Genomic DNA, 17,500 nt, shown 5'->3' on the forward strand with positions numbered 1-17,500 from the left:
GTAGTTCACCCTCTCTGCTCTCTGATTGGCTGTAGTTCACCCTCTCTGCTCTGTGATTGGCTGTAGTTCACCCTCTCTGCTCTCTGATTGGCTGTAGTTAACCCTCTCTGCTCTCTTATTGGCTGTAGTTCACCCTCTCTGCTCTGTGATTGGCTGTAGTTAACCCTCTCTGCTCTCTGATTGGCTGTAGTTAACCCTCTCTGCTCTGTGATTGGCTGTAGTTAACCCTCTCTGCTCTCTGATTGGCTGTAGTTCACCCTCTCTGCTCTCTGATTGGCTGTAGTTCACCCTCTCTGCTCTCTGATTGGCTGTAGTTAACCCTCTCTGCTCTGTGATTGGCTGTAGTTAACCCTCTCTGCTCTGTGATTGGCTGTAGTTCACCCTCTCTGCTCTCTGATTGGCTGTAGTTCACCCTCTCTGCTCTCTGATTGGCTGTAGTTAACCCTCTCTGCTCTGTGATTGGCTGTAGTTAACCCTCTCTGCTCTGTGATTGGCTGTAGTTCACCCTCTCTGCTCTCTGATTGGCTGTAGTTAACCCTCTCTGCTCTGTGATTGGCTGTAGTTAACCCTCTCTGCTCTCTGATTGGCTGTAGTTCACCCTCTCTGATTGGCTGTAGTTAACCCTCTCTGCTCTCTGATTGGCTGTAGTTAACCCTCTCTGCTCTTTGATTGGCTGTAGTTAACCCTCTCTGCTCTCTGATTGGCTGTAGTTAACCCTCTCTGCTCTGTGATTGGCTGTAGTTAACCCTCTCTGCTCTGTGATTGGCTGTAGTTAACCCTCTCTGCTCTGTGATTGGCTGCAGTTAACCCTCTCTGCTCTCTGATTGGCTGTAGTTAACCCTCTCTGCTCTCTGATTGGCTGTAGTTCACCCTCTCTGCTCTCTGATTGGCTGTAGTTCACCCTCTCTGCTCTCTGATTGGCTGTAGTTAACCCTCTCTGCTCTCTGATTGGCTGTAGTTAACCCTCTCTGCTCTGTGATTGACTGTAGTTCACCCTCTCTGCTCTCTGATTGGCTGTAGTTAACCCTCTCTGCTCTGTGATTGGCTGTAGTTCACCCTCTCTGCTCTCTGATTGGCTGTAGTTCACCCTCTCTGCTCTGTGATTGGCTGTAGTTCACCCTCTCTGCTCTCTGATTGGCTGTAGTTAACCCTCTCTGCTCTCTTATTGGCTGTAGTTCACCCTCTCTGCTCTGTGATTGTCTGTAGTTCACCCTCTCTGCTCTCTGATTGGCTGTAGTTAACCCTCTCTGCTCTGTGATTGGCTGTAGTTAACCCTCTCTGCTCTGTGATTGGCTGTAGTTCACCCTCTCTGCTCTCTGATTGGCTGTAGTTCACCCTCTCTGCTCTCTGATTGGCTGTAGTTAACCCTCTCTGCTCTCTGATTGGCTGTAGTTAACCCTCTCTGCTCTGTGATTGGCTGTAGTTCACCCTCTCTGCTCTCTGATTGGCTGTAGTTAACCCTCTCTGTTCTGTGATTGGCTGTAGTTAACCCTCTCTGCTCTCTGATTGGCTGTAGTTCACCCTCTCTGATTGGCTGTAGTTAACCCTCTCTGCTCTGATTGGCTGTAGTTAACCCTCTCTGCTCTCTGATTGGCTGTAGTTAACCCTCTCTGCTCTGTGATTGGCTGTAGTTAACCCTCTCTGCTCTCTGATTGGCTGTAGTTAACCCTCTCTGCTCTGTGATTGGCTGTAGTTAACCCTCTCTGCTCTGTGATTGGCTGTAGTTAACCCTCTCTGCTCTGTGATTGGCTGCAGTTAACCCTCTCTGCTCTCTGATTGGCTGTAGTTAACCCTCTCTGCTCTGTGATTGGCTGTAGTTAACCCTCTCTGCTCTCTGATTGGCTGTAGTTAACCCTCTCTGCTCTGTGATTGGCTGTAGTTCACCCTCTCTGCTCTCTGATTGGCTGTAGTTAACCCTCTCTGCTCTGTGATTGGCTGTAGTTAACCCTCTCTGCTCTCTGATTGGCTGTAGTTCACCCTCTCTGATTGGCTGTAGTTAACCCTCTCTGCTCTCTGATTGGCTGTAGTTAACCCTCTCTGCTCTTTGATTGGCTGTAGTTAACCCTCTCTGCTCTCTGATTGGCTGTAGTTAACCCTCTCTGCTCTGTGATTGGCTGTAGTTAACCCTCTCTGCTCTGTGATTGGCTGTAGTTAACCCTCTCTGCTCTCTGATTGGCTGTAGTTCACCCTCTCTGCTCTCTGATTGGCTGTAGTTAACCCTCTCTGCTCTCTGATTGGCTGTAGTTAACCCTCTCTGCTCTGTGATTGACTGTAGTTCACCCTCTCTGCTCTCTGATTGGCTGTAGTTAACCCTCTCTGCTCTGTGATTGGCTGTAGTTCACCCTCTCTGCTTGGCTGTAGTTCACCCTCTCTGCTCTGTGATTGGCTGTAGTTCACCCTCTCTGCTCTCTGATTGGCTGTAGTTAACCCTCTCTGCTCTCTTATTGGCTGTAGTTCACCCTCTCTGCTCTGTGATTGGCTGTAGTTCACCCTCTCTGCTCTCTGATTGGCTGTAGTTAACCCTCTCTGCTCTGTGATTGGCTGTAGTTCACCCTCTCTGCTCTCTGATTGGCTGTAGTTCACCCTCTCTGCTCTCTGATTGGCTGTAGTTAACCCTCTCTGCTCTGTGATTGACTGTAGTTAACCCTCTCTGCTCTGTGATTGGCTGTAGTTCACCCTCTCTGCTCTCTGATTGGCTGTAGTTAACCCTCTCTGCTCTCTGATTGGCTGTAGTTAACCCTCTCTGCTCTGTGATTGGCTGTAGTTCACCCTCTCTGCTCTCTGATTGGCTGTAGTTAACCCTCTCTGTTCTGTGATTGGCTGTAGTTAACCCTCTCTGCTCTCTGATTGGCTGTAGTTCACCCTCTCTGATTGGCTGTAGTTAACCCTCTCTGCTCTCTGATTGGCTGTAGTTAACCCTCTCTGCTCTGTGATTGGCTGTAGTTAACCCTCTCTGCTCTCTGATTGGCTGTAGTTAACCCTCTCTGCTCTGTGATTGGCTGTAGTTAACCCTCTCTGCTCTGTGATTGGCTGTAGTTAACCCTCTCTGCTCTGTGATTGGCTGCAGTTAACCCTCTCTGCTCTCTGATTGGCTGTAGTTAACCCTCTCTGCTCTGTGATTGGCTGTAGTTAACCCTCTCTGCTCTGTGATTGGCTGTAGTTAACCCTCTCTGCTCTCTGATTGGCTGTAGTTAACCCTCTCTGCTCTCTGATTGGCTGTAGTTAACCCTCTCTGCTCTGTGATTGGCTGCAGTTAACCCTCTCTGCTCTCTGATTGGCTGTAGTTAACCCTCTCTGCTCTGTGATTGGCTGTAGTTAACCCTCTCTGCTCTGTGATTGGCTGCAGTTAACCCTCTCTGCTCTCTGATTGGCTGTAGTTAACCCTCTCTGCTCTCTGATTGGCTGCAGTTAACCCTCTCTGCTCTCTGATTGGCTGTAGTTAACCCTCTCTGCTCTGTGATTGGCTGCAGTTAACCCTCTCTGCTCTCTGATTGGCTGTAGTTAACCCTCTCTGCTCTGTGATTGGCTGTAGTTAACCCTCTCTGCTCTGATTGGCTGCAGTTAACCCTCTCTGCTCTCTGATTGGCTGTAGTTAACCCTCTCTGCTCTGTGATTGGCTGCAGTTAACCCTCTCTGCTCTCTGATTGGCTGTAGTTAACCCTCTCTGCTCTCTGATTGGCTGCAGTTAACCCTCTCTGCTCTGATTGGCTGCAGTTAACCCTCTCTGCTCTCTGATTGGCTGTAGTTAACCCTCTCTGCTCTGTGATTGGCTGCAGGTTCCTGAAGACCATCTCAGTGATCTTGTTCCTGAACAAACAGGACGTTCTCGCTGACAAGATTCTGGCTGGAAAATCCAAAGTGGAGGATTATTTCCCCGAATACGTCACCTACCAAGTCCCTGCTGAAGGTACAAATACACACATGTAGTATATATATATATATATATATACTATATATAAATCCAGTATGCCAGTCTGTCTCCGGGTGCGCTGCCACACGGGTGGCAGTGAAGGCCAGGGACCTCGACGGACCGGACCCGGGCGGCAGAGGCTGGCTCTGGGGACGTGGAACGTCACCTCTCTGTGGGGGAAGGAGCCGGAGCTTGTGCGGGAGGTGGAGCGCTATCAGTTGGATCTGGTAGGGCTTACCTCTACGCACAGCCTCGGTTCTGGAACCGTACTCTTGGATAGGGGTTGGACTCTATTCTTCTCTGGAGTTGCCCATGGTGTGAGGCGCCGGGCGGGTGTGGGGATACTCACAAATCCCCGGCTGAGTGCCGCTATGTTGGAGTTTACCCCGGTGGACGAGAGGGTCGCCTCCCTACGCCTTCGGGTTATGGGGGGGAAAACTCTGACTGTTGTTTGTGCGTATGCACCAAACAGCAGTTCGGAGTATTCGGCCTTCTTGGAGACCCTGAATGGAGTCCTGTATGGAGTCCTGTATGGGGCTCCAGTAGGGGACTCCATAGTTCTCCTGGGAGACTTCAACGCGCACGTGGGCAACGATGGAGACACCTGGAGTGGCGTGATTGGGAGGAACGGCCTCCCTGCTCTAAACCCGAGTGGTCGTTTGTTGTTGGTGTAGGGGTTCTACTTTGGTAGGTTTTGGTTATTAGCAAATTAATTAATAAATAATAATATAATTATTAATATTAATAAAGATTATCAATAAACATTAATAATAAACGGGGCACCACCCTGGAATCAGGGACCAATGACCAAAACGTTAATATAGTCTCATTATATAGGCTAAACTATCAATTTGGAACGTTGATTAATAATTAAATTAATAACTATAACCAAAATAGAAAGTAAAGGTTGAAGGATATCGGAGTTCTTGACATAGCAGAGGTTGGCATTATTCACTCTTATGCAACATTAAAGAGACCAGCATGTATATTCCACAAACATTTATTTACAAGTTAATAAAGGTTCAAAACACAATATTAATCTAACTAAATAACTAAACTAAACAAACCAAACACTGTGTGTGTGTGTGTGTGTGTGTGTGTGTGTGTGTGTGTGTGAGTGTGTGTGAGAGAGAGGGGGGGAAACAAGATGGGTTCTTGTCTCAAAATGTCTGTATGGCCTACAAACAAGATGGCGGGCACTGTAAAACTACAAAGATGGCGGAATCAAAGATGGCGGAATCAAAGATGGCCATCAGCATGTCACCACATGACCTCTTTGTTCTTCTGAGAAGAAGGACAGAGAGGGGGGTGATGTGTGGTTAAGATTATCTGAAGCTGTATGTTTATGTTTAACTAATTCACAGTTTCTGTATGTGATCTTTATGTGTGTTAGAGATGCAGTGGGTTAGAAAAGATGGTTAGTTGCATGCAAGACCTTGTCTATGTGAAGCATAAACTAAACACATCAGATGTGGCGAAGCCAGTTACCCAGATATCAAATACAGATAAATCAACACAGTCAAACTCAATGAATAACATTAAACCAAATCAATACAAGTACTTTCTAGAAATCAAAGTTGGACAGTCTTGCTCAGCCCTGTGCGATTGCTAATGCTAAGGCCCAGTACGTTACCAATCCATGGAAGAAAAGGGTTTGTGATTCCATGTGTTGAAGTTGTGGTTCCAAGTCAAAGAGGTCGTCTTTGCTGTTAGTTTGGTGCTAACTTCTTTGCTTGATAGCTTGAAGTTAGCTGGTGGAAAGGGCAGAGCACTCGCGTCGTCTGCCGTTTGGTTCCTTGGTTGCAATGGCTGTTTCCTAACAGGCCATTGATCAGAACCAGAACTGTTTTGCAAGTTCTGGACTTGAGAGCCGTTCACCTCAACCAGGTCAGCCTGGGTTGAGTAGATGAAGAGCAGAGAGAGCGCAGCAGCTCACCTCTCACACGTCAGGAGAGATGAGCAGATGAGAAGAAAGAGTCGAAAGAGAAGGAACAAAGAACATTCCTCTGGTTTTGTTCTGTGTGAATTTCACACCTAGGTGTGAAATGTTACTGTAGCCAATGAGGACTGAGATGAGTCCTGTGGTCAAGGATCAGGTTACTGAGGTCATGAGGTCACTTGAAACCAGCCAGATGCTGGGTCCCTACATCCCCCCATTTGGTCTTTAAGATGTGTAACATCCTTCAAGAGCAAATCAGAAGGTTGAACAGTTCACAGATCCTTGGAAACAACCTGGAGGTTGTACAGTCCAATCCCTGGGGACAACTGAAAAGTTGTTAAATCCATGATTGAAAAAGTTCATTCAACAGTTCATTCCATTTTGTAACGTCTGGGCAGTTCATTAACCAATTGGGCATTGGTTAAGACTATCTATCCTGGCTAAGCAAGAACAGTCCCTAAGTTACAAATAAAACCAGATAAACAAAAACAATAGCATTGTATAAAATACCTAACTATGTTTCTCTGTTATTTATAAGGTTAGTGAAGAACAGGAATGTTAGAGGTGTTAAGTTGTTAAGGTGAGAGGCGGAGTGTCACCTAAAACAATGCGGACAGGTGTATGACTGGTTCTGTACAGTCATAATGTGGTGTCCTAAGCTAGTGTGTGCACTAGTGATCTCTAAACAAGATACTACTAAGGAGTTGGTCCAAGTGTACTTGTAAAGTTGGACAGTGGTGTCTGAGTTGAGTTTTTGCTGTTGCTAACAAACTCTAGTTTTCCCTAGTAAAAGAGGAAAGGAAAATTAAGGCACCGTGATCTAGCGTCAGTCTCACTGTTAGCTAGGTGTAGCTAGTACCGTGGGAAGGTAGCTCTGGATCTCTCGTGCTGAACTCGTGGCTCAGGGCTGTAACGCTCCAGGTAGCCAGAGGCAGAGAGGCACTCAGAGTAGCTATCACTGTATGCTAGATTATGTCCATGTTCTGAACCTTGTTCAGAGTCTGAAATGTGGTCAGAGATGCTGTGGTCATCGTCAGACCGGTCACGCCAATTCTGGGACAGAATTTCAGCGTATGGCTTTCTAACACTTCTGTTGTGTGAATGCCTATCTCTATGCAAATGGGGGACATGGCGGTTACGCTCAGTATCCCTATGCAACCTCTTCTGACCCCCCTTCGACCCGTTGTGAAGGTGGGCTTTTGAGGTGGCAGATCTGCTTGACACGTTAGTGTTTGAGCTGGTGGGCTCAGTTAATTTACCCCCCTTTTTGGAAATGACCAGAGTTTCCCAAGCTATCTGTGTCATCTTCCTTATCTCACACAGTGAGGGGTTACCCTCATGCATCCTCAGTACGACGTGAGTGCGTACACAGGGATGCAGATTCTGCAGAAATAAGGACTTGAAGAAAGAGTTTTCTTCTAAGCCTGGCGCATTCTTACCTTGGAAGTATGCATGCCTTAAACGTTTGTAGTAATCTCTAGGATTCTCACTACGTGAATGTTTAATTTGAAGGGCTGCAAACATCGCTGAGGTCTCGTCAGCTGTGGAAGAGAATTCTTCTATCAGTGCATGGCGAAGCTCACAATAGTCATTTCTGACACTGGGAGGTTGTGACTGTATAAACTTGTGCACAGCTTTAGAGCTGGTTTTCCACACAAGTTTAACTTTCTCCCTTTGGGTGGCGTGTGTTAAGTCAATTAGATTGTGATCTAATTCCTTAAAATAGTCATCAATGTGTTGATCACAGTTGCCTGGATCAAAACATTCAATGTCCTTAGCTATGAATTCCAGCACTTCATGGCGGGGAGTCCTTTCTGCTGAAGGCAAGACTAAATTAGCATTACAATGTACTGGTGCATCACATGCTAATGTCCTCTCTGGCTGAGGAGCAGAGGCTGGACAGCTGTCATCACCCTTGTGACAGAGTGGAAAGCAGGCTGAACCTTTGGAGGGAGGAGCACAGAGGAAGGTGTCATTTCTCAGTGGCTGAGAAGAACATGTGGCAGGATATCTTCTTGAAGATAAACTACATGTGTCTTCACTGTCAGTTTCAGAACAATAAGTAGTCAGGTAGCTGTTCACTCTTTCTCTCGGGGGAGGTTGAGGATCTGACTTCATTCCCAAAGATTTTAAGTCGGTTGGAAATCTTTCACTTCTGAGTGGAGAGGGAGTTAAACTCTCATCATGTGAGGAGAGTGAATCTGAGTAGCCAGAATCACAGTGACTGACAGACTGTGGTGGGGAAAGACATTCTAGTCTAAGCCCTAACAATTTTTCTTTGTACTGAAAAAGAGCTAACTGCTGAATGCAGGTCTTCTAAGTAACGCATGGCTTTCTTATCAGCTGTCTGAACTTCATGGAGGAGACTAGCACTTTGCGTTCTTAGGCTATCTACCTCTTTTTCCAGGGCTACTTTACTCTGAGTGGCAAGACTGGTCTGCCTGTGAAAAATCAGAAGCAAGCATTTTAACAATGAATCTTTGGATGCAGTCTGCGCATCAAACCTGTCTGTGAGGAGCGATTCCATTTCTTTCCTGCACTCACTGAAACTCAACCTGCTGATGAGTTCAGGGCAGCCGGGGTTTAGGCTCTGTGCTAGGGAAGAAATAAAAAGCTCAACACAGGGGTTCTCCATTGTTAAACCTGGAATGGAGGGTGAAACTAAACAGGATGTCTAGTAGAAAACAAAATAATGTTGTTGGCTATGGTGTTGCGCTGGCAGACACCTTGTGGTGTAGTTTGGGAGGTACACTAGCAAAACAACAATACACTGGCCTACACTATGGGGGGTAGCTCCCTGTGGAGTAGCTCCTGTGGAGGAGGGGACCAACTAGTGACTCTAGTGGGCATCAAACAAAAGGCCAGTAAAGTAAACAAGGTTTACAAAATAAGTTTGCTTACACACAACATGCACTAACTGAGATGCAGGGCAGTAACAGTTGTGATGATGTTTCTTAAAGGTGACTCAAGCTGGAACATGTGGAAGTAACAGCTAGGTTGCAAACTTATATCACAGGGCTGGTAGCACACTGTGGCTCTTATCTTAACTCAGGCTGTGGAATGCTTGGCAGTTACACAGCAGGGTACAAGCTCTCTATGTTACACAGGGCCGGTGGCACGCTGTGTCATTAAAGGAACACTTAGATTAACAGCAAAATATGACAACTAGACCAGATTGCATTGAATATGTGGTATTCAAATGCTGAACCAAAATTCTCTCAAGTTCTACAGCGTAGGTCAACTTGAATTAGCAGCAAAAGCAAATTATTAAAATTAACACCATAAAGGCTTAAAGTGTTAATACTCAAAATCTCTCAAATAACAATTCTAACCACAATGTACTTGTTTAAAAGTACAGCTGGACTTCTACTCCTGTGGAAGACTAGTGGTGTAGAATGTAAACACTTTTGGTTTGTTTAGAAGTGGAATATGAAATTTTTGTTTTTGACCAAAAATTATGCTGAAAATTAATATTGCACAATTATGAACATTTGCCAACAAGAATACTATGCCTCACACGGGGCACCATTATGTAGGGGTTCTACTTTGGTAGGTTTTGGTTATTAGCAAATTAATTAATAAATAATAATATTATTAATATTAATAAAGATTATCAATAAACATTAATAATAAACGGGGCACCACCCTGGAATCAGGGACCAATGACCAAAACGTTAATATAGTCTCATTATATATGCTAAACTATCAATTTGGAACGTTGATTAATAATTAAATTAATAACTATAACCAAAATAGAAAGTAAAGTTTGAAGGATATCGGAGTTCTTGACATAGCAGAGGTTGGCATTATTCACTCTTGTGCAACATTAAAGAGACCAGCATGTATATTCCACAAACATTTATTTACAAGATAATAAAGGTTCAAAACACAATATTAATCTAACTAAATAACTAAACTAAACAAACCAAACACAGTGTGTATGTGTGTGTGGGTGTGTGTGTGTGAGAGAGAGAGAGGGGGGGAAACAAGATGGGTTCTTGTCTCAAAATGTCTGTATGGCCTACAAACAAAATGGCGGGCACTGTAAAACTACAAAGATGGCTGAATCAAAGATGGCGGAATCAAAGATGGCCATCAGCATGTCACCACATGACCTCTTTGTTCTTCTGAGAAGAAGGACAGAGAGTGGGGTGCTGTGGGGTTAAGATTATCTGAAGCTGTATGTTTATGTTTAACTAATTCACAGTTTCTGTATGTGATCTTTATGTGTGTTAGAGATGCAGTGGGTTAGAAAAGATGGTTAGTTGCATGCAAGACCTTGTCTATGTGAAGCATAAACTAAACACATCAGATGTGGCGAAGCCAGTTACCCAGATATCAAATACAGATAAATCACCACAGTCAAACTCAATGAATAACATCAAACCAAATCAATACAAGTACTTTCTAGAAATCAAAGTTGGACAGTCTTGCTCAGCCCTGTGCGATTGCTAATGCTAAGGCCCAGTACGTTACCAATCCATGGAAGAACCGGGTTTGTGATTCCATGTGTTGAAGTTGTGGTTCCAAGTCAAAGAGGTCGTCTTTGCTGTTAGTTTGGTGCTAACTTCTTTGCTTGATAGCTTGAAGTTAGCTGGTGGAAAGGGCAGAGCACTCGCGTCGTCTGCCGTTTGGTTCCTTGGTTGCAATGGCTGTTTCCTAACAGGCCATTGATCAGAACCAGAACTGTTTTGCAAGTTCTGGACTTGAGAGCCGTTCACCTCAACCAGGTCAGCCTGGGTTGAGGAGATGAAGAGCAGAGAGAGCGCAGCAGCTCACCTCTCACACGTCAGGAGAGATGAGCAGATGAGAAGAAAGAGTCGAAAGAGAAGGAACAAAGAACATTCCTCTGGTTTTGTTCTGTGTGAATTTCACACCTAGGTGTGAAATGTTACTGTAGCCAATGAGGACTGAGATGAGTCCTGTGGTCAAGGATCAGGTTACTGAGGTCATGAGGTCACTTGAAACCAGCCAGATGCTGGGTCCCTACATTGGACTTCTGTGCTAGTCATGGATTGTCCATAACGAACACCATGTTCGAACATAAGGATGCTCATAAGTGTACGTGGTACCAGAGCACCCTAGGCCGAAGGTCGATGATCGATTTTGTAATCGTATCATCTGATCTGAGGCCGCATGTTTTGGACACTCGGGTGAAGAGAGGGGCGGAGCTGTCAACTGATCACCATCTGGTGGTGAGTTGGGTCAGAGGGTGGGGGAAGACTCTGGACAGACCTGGTAAGCCCAAACGCGTAGTGAGGGTGAACTGGGAACGTCTGGAGGAGGCCCCTGTCCGAGAGATCTTCAACTCACACCTCCGGCGGAGCTTTTCTGGCATCCCTGTGGAGGTTGGGGGCATTGAACCCGAGTGGACGATGTTCAAAGCTTCCATTGCTGAAGCTGCGGCGGTGAGCTGTGGTTTTAAGGTCTTAGGTGCCTCAAGGGGCGGCAACCCTCGAACACCGTGGTGGACACCGGTGGTCAGGGAAGCCGTCCGACTGAAGAAGGAGGCCTTCCGGGATATGTTATCTCGGAGGTCTCCGGAGGCAGTTGCAGGGTACCGACGGGCCCGAAGAGCAGCAGCCACTGCCGTGACGGAGGCAAAGCAGCGGGTGTGGGAGGAGTTCGGAGCAGCTATGGAGAAGGACTTTCGGTCGGCACCAAAGTGCTTCTGGAAAACCATCCGGCACCTTAGGAGGGGGAAACGGGGAACCATCCAAGCTGTGTACAGTAAGGATGGGACACTGTTGACCTCAACTGAGGAGGTAATCGGGCGGTGGAAGGAGCACTTTGAGGAACTTCTGAATCCGACCAATACGCCCTCTATTGTAGAGGCAGACCTGGAAGCTGATGGGGGACCATCATCAATTACCCTGGTGGAAGTCACTGAGGTAGTCAAACAACTCAACAGTGGCAAAGCCCCGGGGGTTGATGAGATCCGCCCAGAAATGCTGAAGGCTCTGGGTGGGGAGGGGCTGTCTTGGATGACACGTCTCTTCAACACCGCGTGGAAGTCGGTGACAGTGCCTAAGGAGTGGCAGACCGGGGTGGTGGTTCCCCTTTTCAAAAAGGGGGACCAGAGAGTGTGTGCCAATTACAGGGGTATCACACTGCTCAGCCTCCCTGGTAAAGTCTACTCCAAGGTGCTGGAAAGGAGGGTTCGGCCGATAGTCGAACCTCGGATAGAAGAGGAACAATGCGGATTCCGTCCTGGCCGTGGAACAACGGACCAGCTCTCTACTCTCGCAAGGATCCTGGAGGGGGCCTGGGAGTATGCCCATCCAGTCTACATGTGTTTTGTGGACTTGGAGAAGGCATATGACCGGGTCCCCCGGGAGATACTGTGGGGGGTGCTGCGGGAGTATGGGGTGAGGGGGGCACTTCTCAGGGCCATCCAATCCCTGTACGCCCAAAGCGAGAGCTGTGTTCGGATCCTCTGCAATAAGTCGGACTCGTTTCCGGTGGGGGTTGGCCTTCGCCAGGGCTGCGCTTTGTCACCAATCCTGTTCGTGATATTCATGGACAGGATATCGAGGCGTAGTCGGGTGGAGGAGGGTTTGCAGATCGGTGTGCTGAGGATCTCATCGCTGCTTTTTGCAGATGATGTGGTCCTGTTGGCATCATCGGTCTGCGACCTCCAGCACTCACTGGATCGGTTCGCAGCCGAGTGTGACGCAGTCGGGATGAGAATCAGCACCTCTAAATCTGAGGCCATGGTTCTCAGCAGGAAACCGGTGGTTTGCCTACTCCGGGTAGGGAATGAGTCCTTACCCCAAGTGAAGGAGTTTAAGTATCTCGGGGTCTTGTTCACGAGTGAGGGGACGATGGAACGTGAGATTGGTCGGAGAATCGGAGCAGCAGGGGCGGTATTGCATTCGCTTTACCGCACCGTTGTGACGAAAAGAGAGCTGAGCCGGAAGGCAAAGCTCTCGATCTACCGTTCAATCTTCGTTCCTACTCTCACCTATGGTCATGAGGGTTGGGTCATGACCGAAAGAACGAGGTCGCGGGTACAAGCGGCCGAAATGGGTTTCCTCAGGAGGGTGGCTGGCGTCTCCCTTAGAGATAGGGTAAGAAGCTCAGTCATCCGTGAGGGACTCGGAGTAGAGTCCTTGCTCCTTTGCGTCGAAAGGAGCCAGTTGAGGTGGTTCGGGCATCTAGCACGGATGCCTCCTGGGCGCCTCCCTTGGGAGGTGTTCCAGGCACGACCAGCTGGGAGGAGACCACGGGGAAGACCCAGGACTAGGTGGAGAGATTATATCTCCACACTGGCCTGGGAACGCCTCGGGATCCCCCAGTCAGAGCTGGTTAATGTGGCCCGGGAAAGGGAAGTTTGGGGTCCCCTGCTGGAGCTGTTGCCCCCGCGACCCGATCCCGGATAAGAGGTTGAAGATGGATGGATGGATAAATCCAGTATATACGTGGTGAGACAGGCCTCCCGACCTCTGTCTCTGTCTCTGTGTGTCCAGCTGTTCCGGATGCTGATGAAGACCCCAGAGTGACCAGAGCCAAGTTCTTCATCAGAGACGAGTTCCTGGTAAAACTAACCTGTCTGTCTCTCTCACCTGTCTGTCTCTCTTATCTGTCTGTCTGTCTCTCTCACCTGTCTGTCTCTCTCACCTGTGTCTCTCTCTCTCTTACCTGTCTGTCTCTGACCTGTCTGTCTCTCTAACCTGTCTGTCTCTCTTATCTGTCTGTCTGTCTCTCACCTGTCTGCCTCTCACCTGTCTTTCTGTCGCTCACCTGTCTGTCTCTCTTACCTGTCTGTCTCTCACCTGTCTGTCTCTCACCTGTCTGTCTCTCTCTCTTACCTGTCTGTCTCTCACCTGTCTGTCTCTCACCTGTCTGTCTCTCTCACCTGTCTGTCTCTCACCTGTCTGTCTCTGACCTGTCTGTCTCTCTCACCTGTCTGTCTCTCTCACCTGTCTGTCTCTCTAACCTGTCTGTCTCTGACCTGTCTGTCTCTCTCACCTGTCTGTGTCTCTCTGACCTGTCCATCTCTCACCTGTCTGTCTCTAACCTGTCTGTCTCTGACCTGTTTGTCTCTCTCACCTGTCTGTCTCTAACCTGTCTGTGTCTCTCCGACCTGTCCATCTCTCACCTGTCTGTCTCTCTAACCTGTCTGTGTTTAACCTGTCTGTCTCTCACCTGTCTGTCTCTCTAACCTGTCTGTCTCTACCCTGTCTGTCTCTCTAACCTGTCTGTCTCTCTAACCTGTCTGTCTCTCTAACCTGTCTGTGTTTAACCTGTCTGTCTCTCACCTGTCTGTCTCTCTAACCTGTCTGTCTCTACCCTGTCTGTCTCTCTAACCTGTCTGTCTCAACCCTGTCTGTCTCTCTAACCTGTCTGTCTCTCTAACCTGTCTGCCTCTAACCTGTCTGTCTCTCTACCCTGTCTGTCTCTCTAACCTGTCTGTCTCTCTGACCTGTCTGTCTCTAACCTGTCTGTCTGTCTCTAACCTGTCTGTCTCTCTGACCTGTCTGTCTCTAACCTGTCTGTCTCTAACCTGTCTGTCTCTCTGACCTGTCTGTCTCTCTGACCTGTCTGTCTCTAACCTGTCTGTCTGTCTGTCTAACCTGTCTGTCTATAACCTGTCTGTCTCTCTAACCTGTCTGTCTCTCTAACATGTCTGTCTCTCTAACCTGTCTGTCTCTCTGTCCTGTCTGTCTCTCTGTCCTGTCTGTCTCTCTAACCTGTCTGTCTCTGACCTGTCTGTCTCTAACCTGTCTGTCTCTAACTTGTCTCTCTCTAACCTGTCTGTCTGTCTGTCTGTCTCTGACCTGTCTGTCTCTGACCTGTCTGTCTCTAACCTGTCTGTCTCTCTGACCTGTCTGTCTCTCTAACCTGTCTGTCTCTAACCTGTCTGTGTCTCTGACCTGTCTGTCTCTAACCTGTCTGTCTCTCTAACCTGTCTGTCTCTCTGTCCTGTCTATCTCTCTGTCCTGTCTATCTCTCTGTCCTGTCTGTCTCTCTGTCCTGTCTGTCTCTCAGACCTGTCTGTCTCTCTGTCCTGTCTGTCTCTAACCTGTCTGTCTCTAGCCTGTCTGTCTCTAACCTGTCTGTCTCTACCCTGTCTGTCTCTCTGACTTGTCTGTCTCTACCCTGTCTGTCTCTCTGACCTGTCTGTCTCTCACCTGTCTCTCTCTCTGACCTGTCTGTCTGTCTAACCTGTCTGTCTCTAACCTGTCTGTCTCTCTGACCTGTCTGTCTCTCTGTCCTGTCTGTCTCTCTGACCTGTCTGTCTCTCTAACCTGTCTGTCTCTCAGAGGATCAGCACGGCGAGTGGCGATGGGAAACATTACTGTTATCCTCACTTCACCTGCGCCATCGACACTGAAAACATTCGCCGCGTCTTCAACGACTGTCGTGACATCATCCAGCGGATGCACCTGCGGCAGTACGAGCTGCTCTGATTGGCTGCTGAGAGCCCATCTGGCCCCGCCCCCCCCCCACCCCACCCCCCCTCATAGACTGAGACCTGAAGAAACTAATCTAGAAGCTAATCTAGAGGCTGATCTAGAGGCTGATCTAGAGGCTGATCTAGAAGCTAAACTAGAGGCTGATCTAGAAGCTAATCTAGAAGCTAAATAGAAGCTAATCTAGAAGCTAAACTAGAAGCTAATCTAGAAGCTGATGAGGCTGATCTAGAACCTAATCTAGAAGCTAAACTAGAAGCTAATCTAGAAGCTGATCTAGAGGCTGATCTAGAAGCTAATCTAGAGGCTAAATAGAAGCTAATCTAGAGGCTAATCTAGAAGCTAAATAGAGGCTAATCTAGAGGCTAATCTAGAGGCTAAATAGAAGCTAATCTAGAGGCTAATCTAGAGGCTAAATAGAAGCTAATCTAGAGGCTAATCTAGAAGCTAAATAGAAGCTAATCTAGAGGCTAAATAGAAGCTAATCTAGAGGCTAATCTAGAGGCTAATCTAGAGGCTAAATAGAAGCTAATCTAGAGGCTAATCTACAGGCTGATCTAGAAGCTAATCTAGAGGCTGATCTAGAAGCTAATCTAGAAGCTAAATAAAAGCTAATCTAGAGGCTAAATATAAACTAATCTAGAGGCTAATCTAGAGGCTAATCTAGAGGCTAAATAGAAGCTAATCTAGAGGCTAATCTACAGGCTAATCTAGAGGGTGATCTAGAAGCTAATCTAGAAGCTAAATAGAAGCTAATCTAGAGGCTAAATAGAAGCTAATCTAGAGGTTAATCTAGAGGCTGATCTAGAAGCTAATCTAGAGGCTGATCTAGAAGATAATCTAGAAGCTAAACTAGAAGCTAATCTAGAAGCTGATCTAGAAGCTAATCTAGAGGCTAAAAAGAAGCTAATCTAGATGCTAAATAGAAGCTAATCTAGAGGCTAATCTAGAGGCTGATCTAGAAGCTAATCTAGAGGCTAAATAGAAGCTAATCTAGAGGCTGATCTAGAAGCTAATCTAGAGGCTGATCTAGAAGATAATCTAGAAGCTAAACTAGAAGCTAATCTAGAAGCTGATCTAGAGGTTGATCTAGAAACTAATCTAGAGGCTAAATAGAAGCTAATCTAGAGGCTAATCTAGAAGCTAATCTAGAGGCTAAACTAGAAGCTAATCTAGAAGCTGATCTAGAGGCTGATCTAGAAGCTAATCTAGAAGCTGATCTAGAAGCTAATCTAGAGGCTAAATAGAAGCTAATCTAGAGGCTAATCTAGAAACTAATCTAGAGGCTAATCTAGAAGCTGATCTAGAGGCTGATCTAGAAGCTAATCTAGAAGCTGATCTAGAAGCTAATCTAGAGGCTAAATAGAAGCTAATCTAGAGGCTAATCTAGAAACTAATCTAGAGGCTAATCTAGAAGCTGATCTAGAGGCTGATCTAGAAGCTAATCTAGAAGCTGATCTAGAAGCTAATCTAGAGGCTAAATAGAAGCTAATCTAGAGGCTAATCTAGAAGCTAATCTAGAGGCTAAACTAGAAGCTAATCTAGAAGCTGATCTAGAGGCTGATCTAGAAGCTAATCTAGAAGCTGATCTAGAAGCTAATCTAGAGGCTAAATAGAAGCTAATCTAGAGGCTAATCTAGAAACTAATCTAGAGGCTAATCTAGAAGCTGATCTAGAGGCTGATCTAGAAGCTAATCTAGAAGCTGATCTAGAAGCTAATCTAGAGGCTAAATAGAAGCTAATCTAGAGGATAATCTAGAAGCTAAATAGAAGCTAATCTAGAAGCTAATCTAGAGGCTGATCTAGAAGCTAATCTAGAAACTAATAGCTAATCTGATATGTAATCAATGCTCATAGATCTTATATTTTCACTTCATGTATCTCAAGCATTTATCACTCTGCTTTAACTGATTATTGATTATTGGTTATAGATTATTGATTATAGATTACAGATTATTGATTATAGTTTACAGATTATTGATTATTGATGGGACAGAATGAGACAAAGTGTATCTTTATTTCCTGCCGGTTTTCTTCATCACTCAACACCAAGACGGAGACAATTATGAATTGAAATATATTTGTTCATGTTTCTGAACTTGTTACAGTATATTATTGTTATTATTGTTATTGTTATTATTGTTATTATTATTGTTATTATTGTTATTATTATTATTGTTATTGTTGTTGTTATTATTGTTGTTATTATTATTGTTATTATTATTATTGTTGTTA

The 17,500-nt window shown here is 46.2% G+C and overlaps 1 protein-coding gene across 1 annotated transcript in view; it reads left to right on the forward strand.

The window, feature by feature from the left end:
• The window catches only part of LOC141763689 (guanine nucleotide-binding protein G(olf) subunit alpha-like), a 33,561-nt gene extending 18,178 nt beyond the window's left edge, over window positions 1-15,383 (forward strand). Inside the window, exons 11-13 of the mRNA XM_074628274.1 lie at window positions 3,777-3,907; window positions 13,319-13,386; window positions 15,116-15,383. Coding sequence (XP_074484375.1) covers window positions 3,777-3,907; window positions 13,319-13,386; window positions 15,116-15,262 — 346 coding nt within the window. The 3' untranslated portion in view covers window positions 15,263-15,383. The remainder of the gene's footprint in view (window positions 1-3,776; window positions 3,908-13,318; window positions 13,387-15,115) is intronic.
• The last annotated feature ends 2,117 nt before the right edge of the window (window positions 15,384-17,500 follow it).

Source organism: Sebastes fasciatus, unplaced genomic scaffold (assembly GCF_043250625.1).
Source record: "Sebastes fasciatus isolate fSebFas1 unplaced genomic scaffold, fSebFas1.pri Scaffold_26, whole genome shotgun sequence".
Classification (NCBI taxonomy): domain Eukaryota; kingdom Metazoa; phylum Chordata; class Actinopteri; order Perciformes; family Sebastidae; genus Sebastes; species Sebastes fasciatus.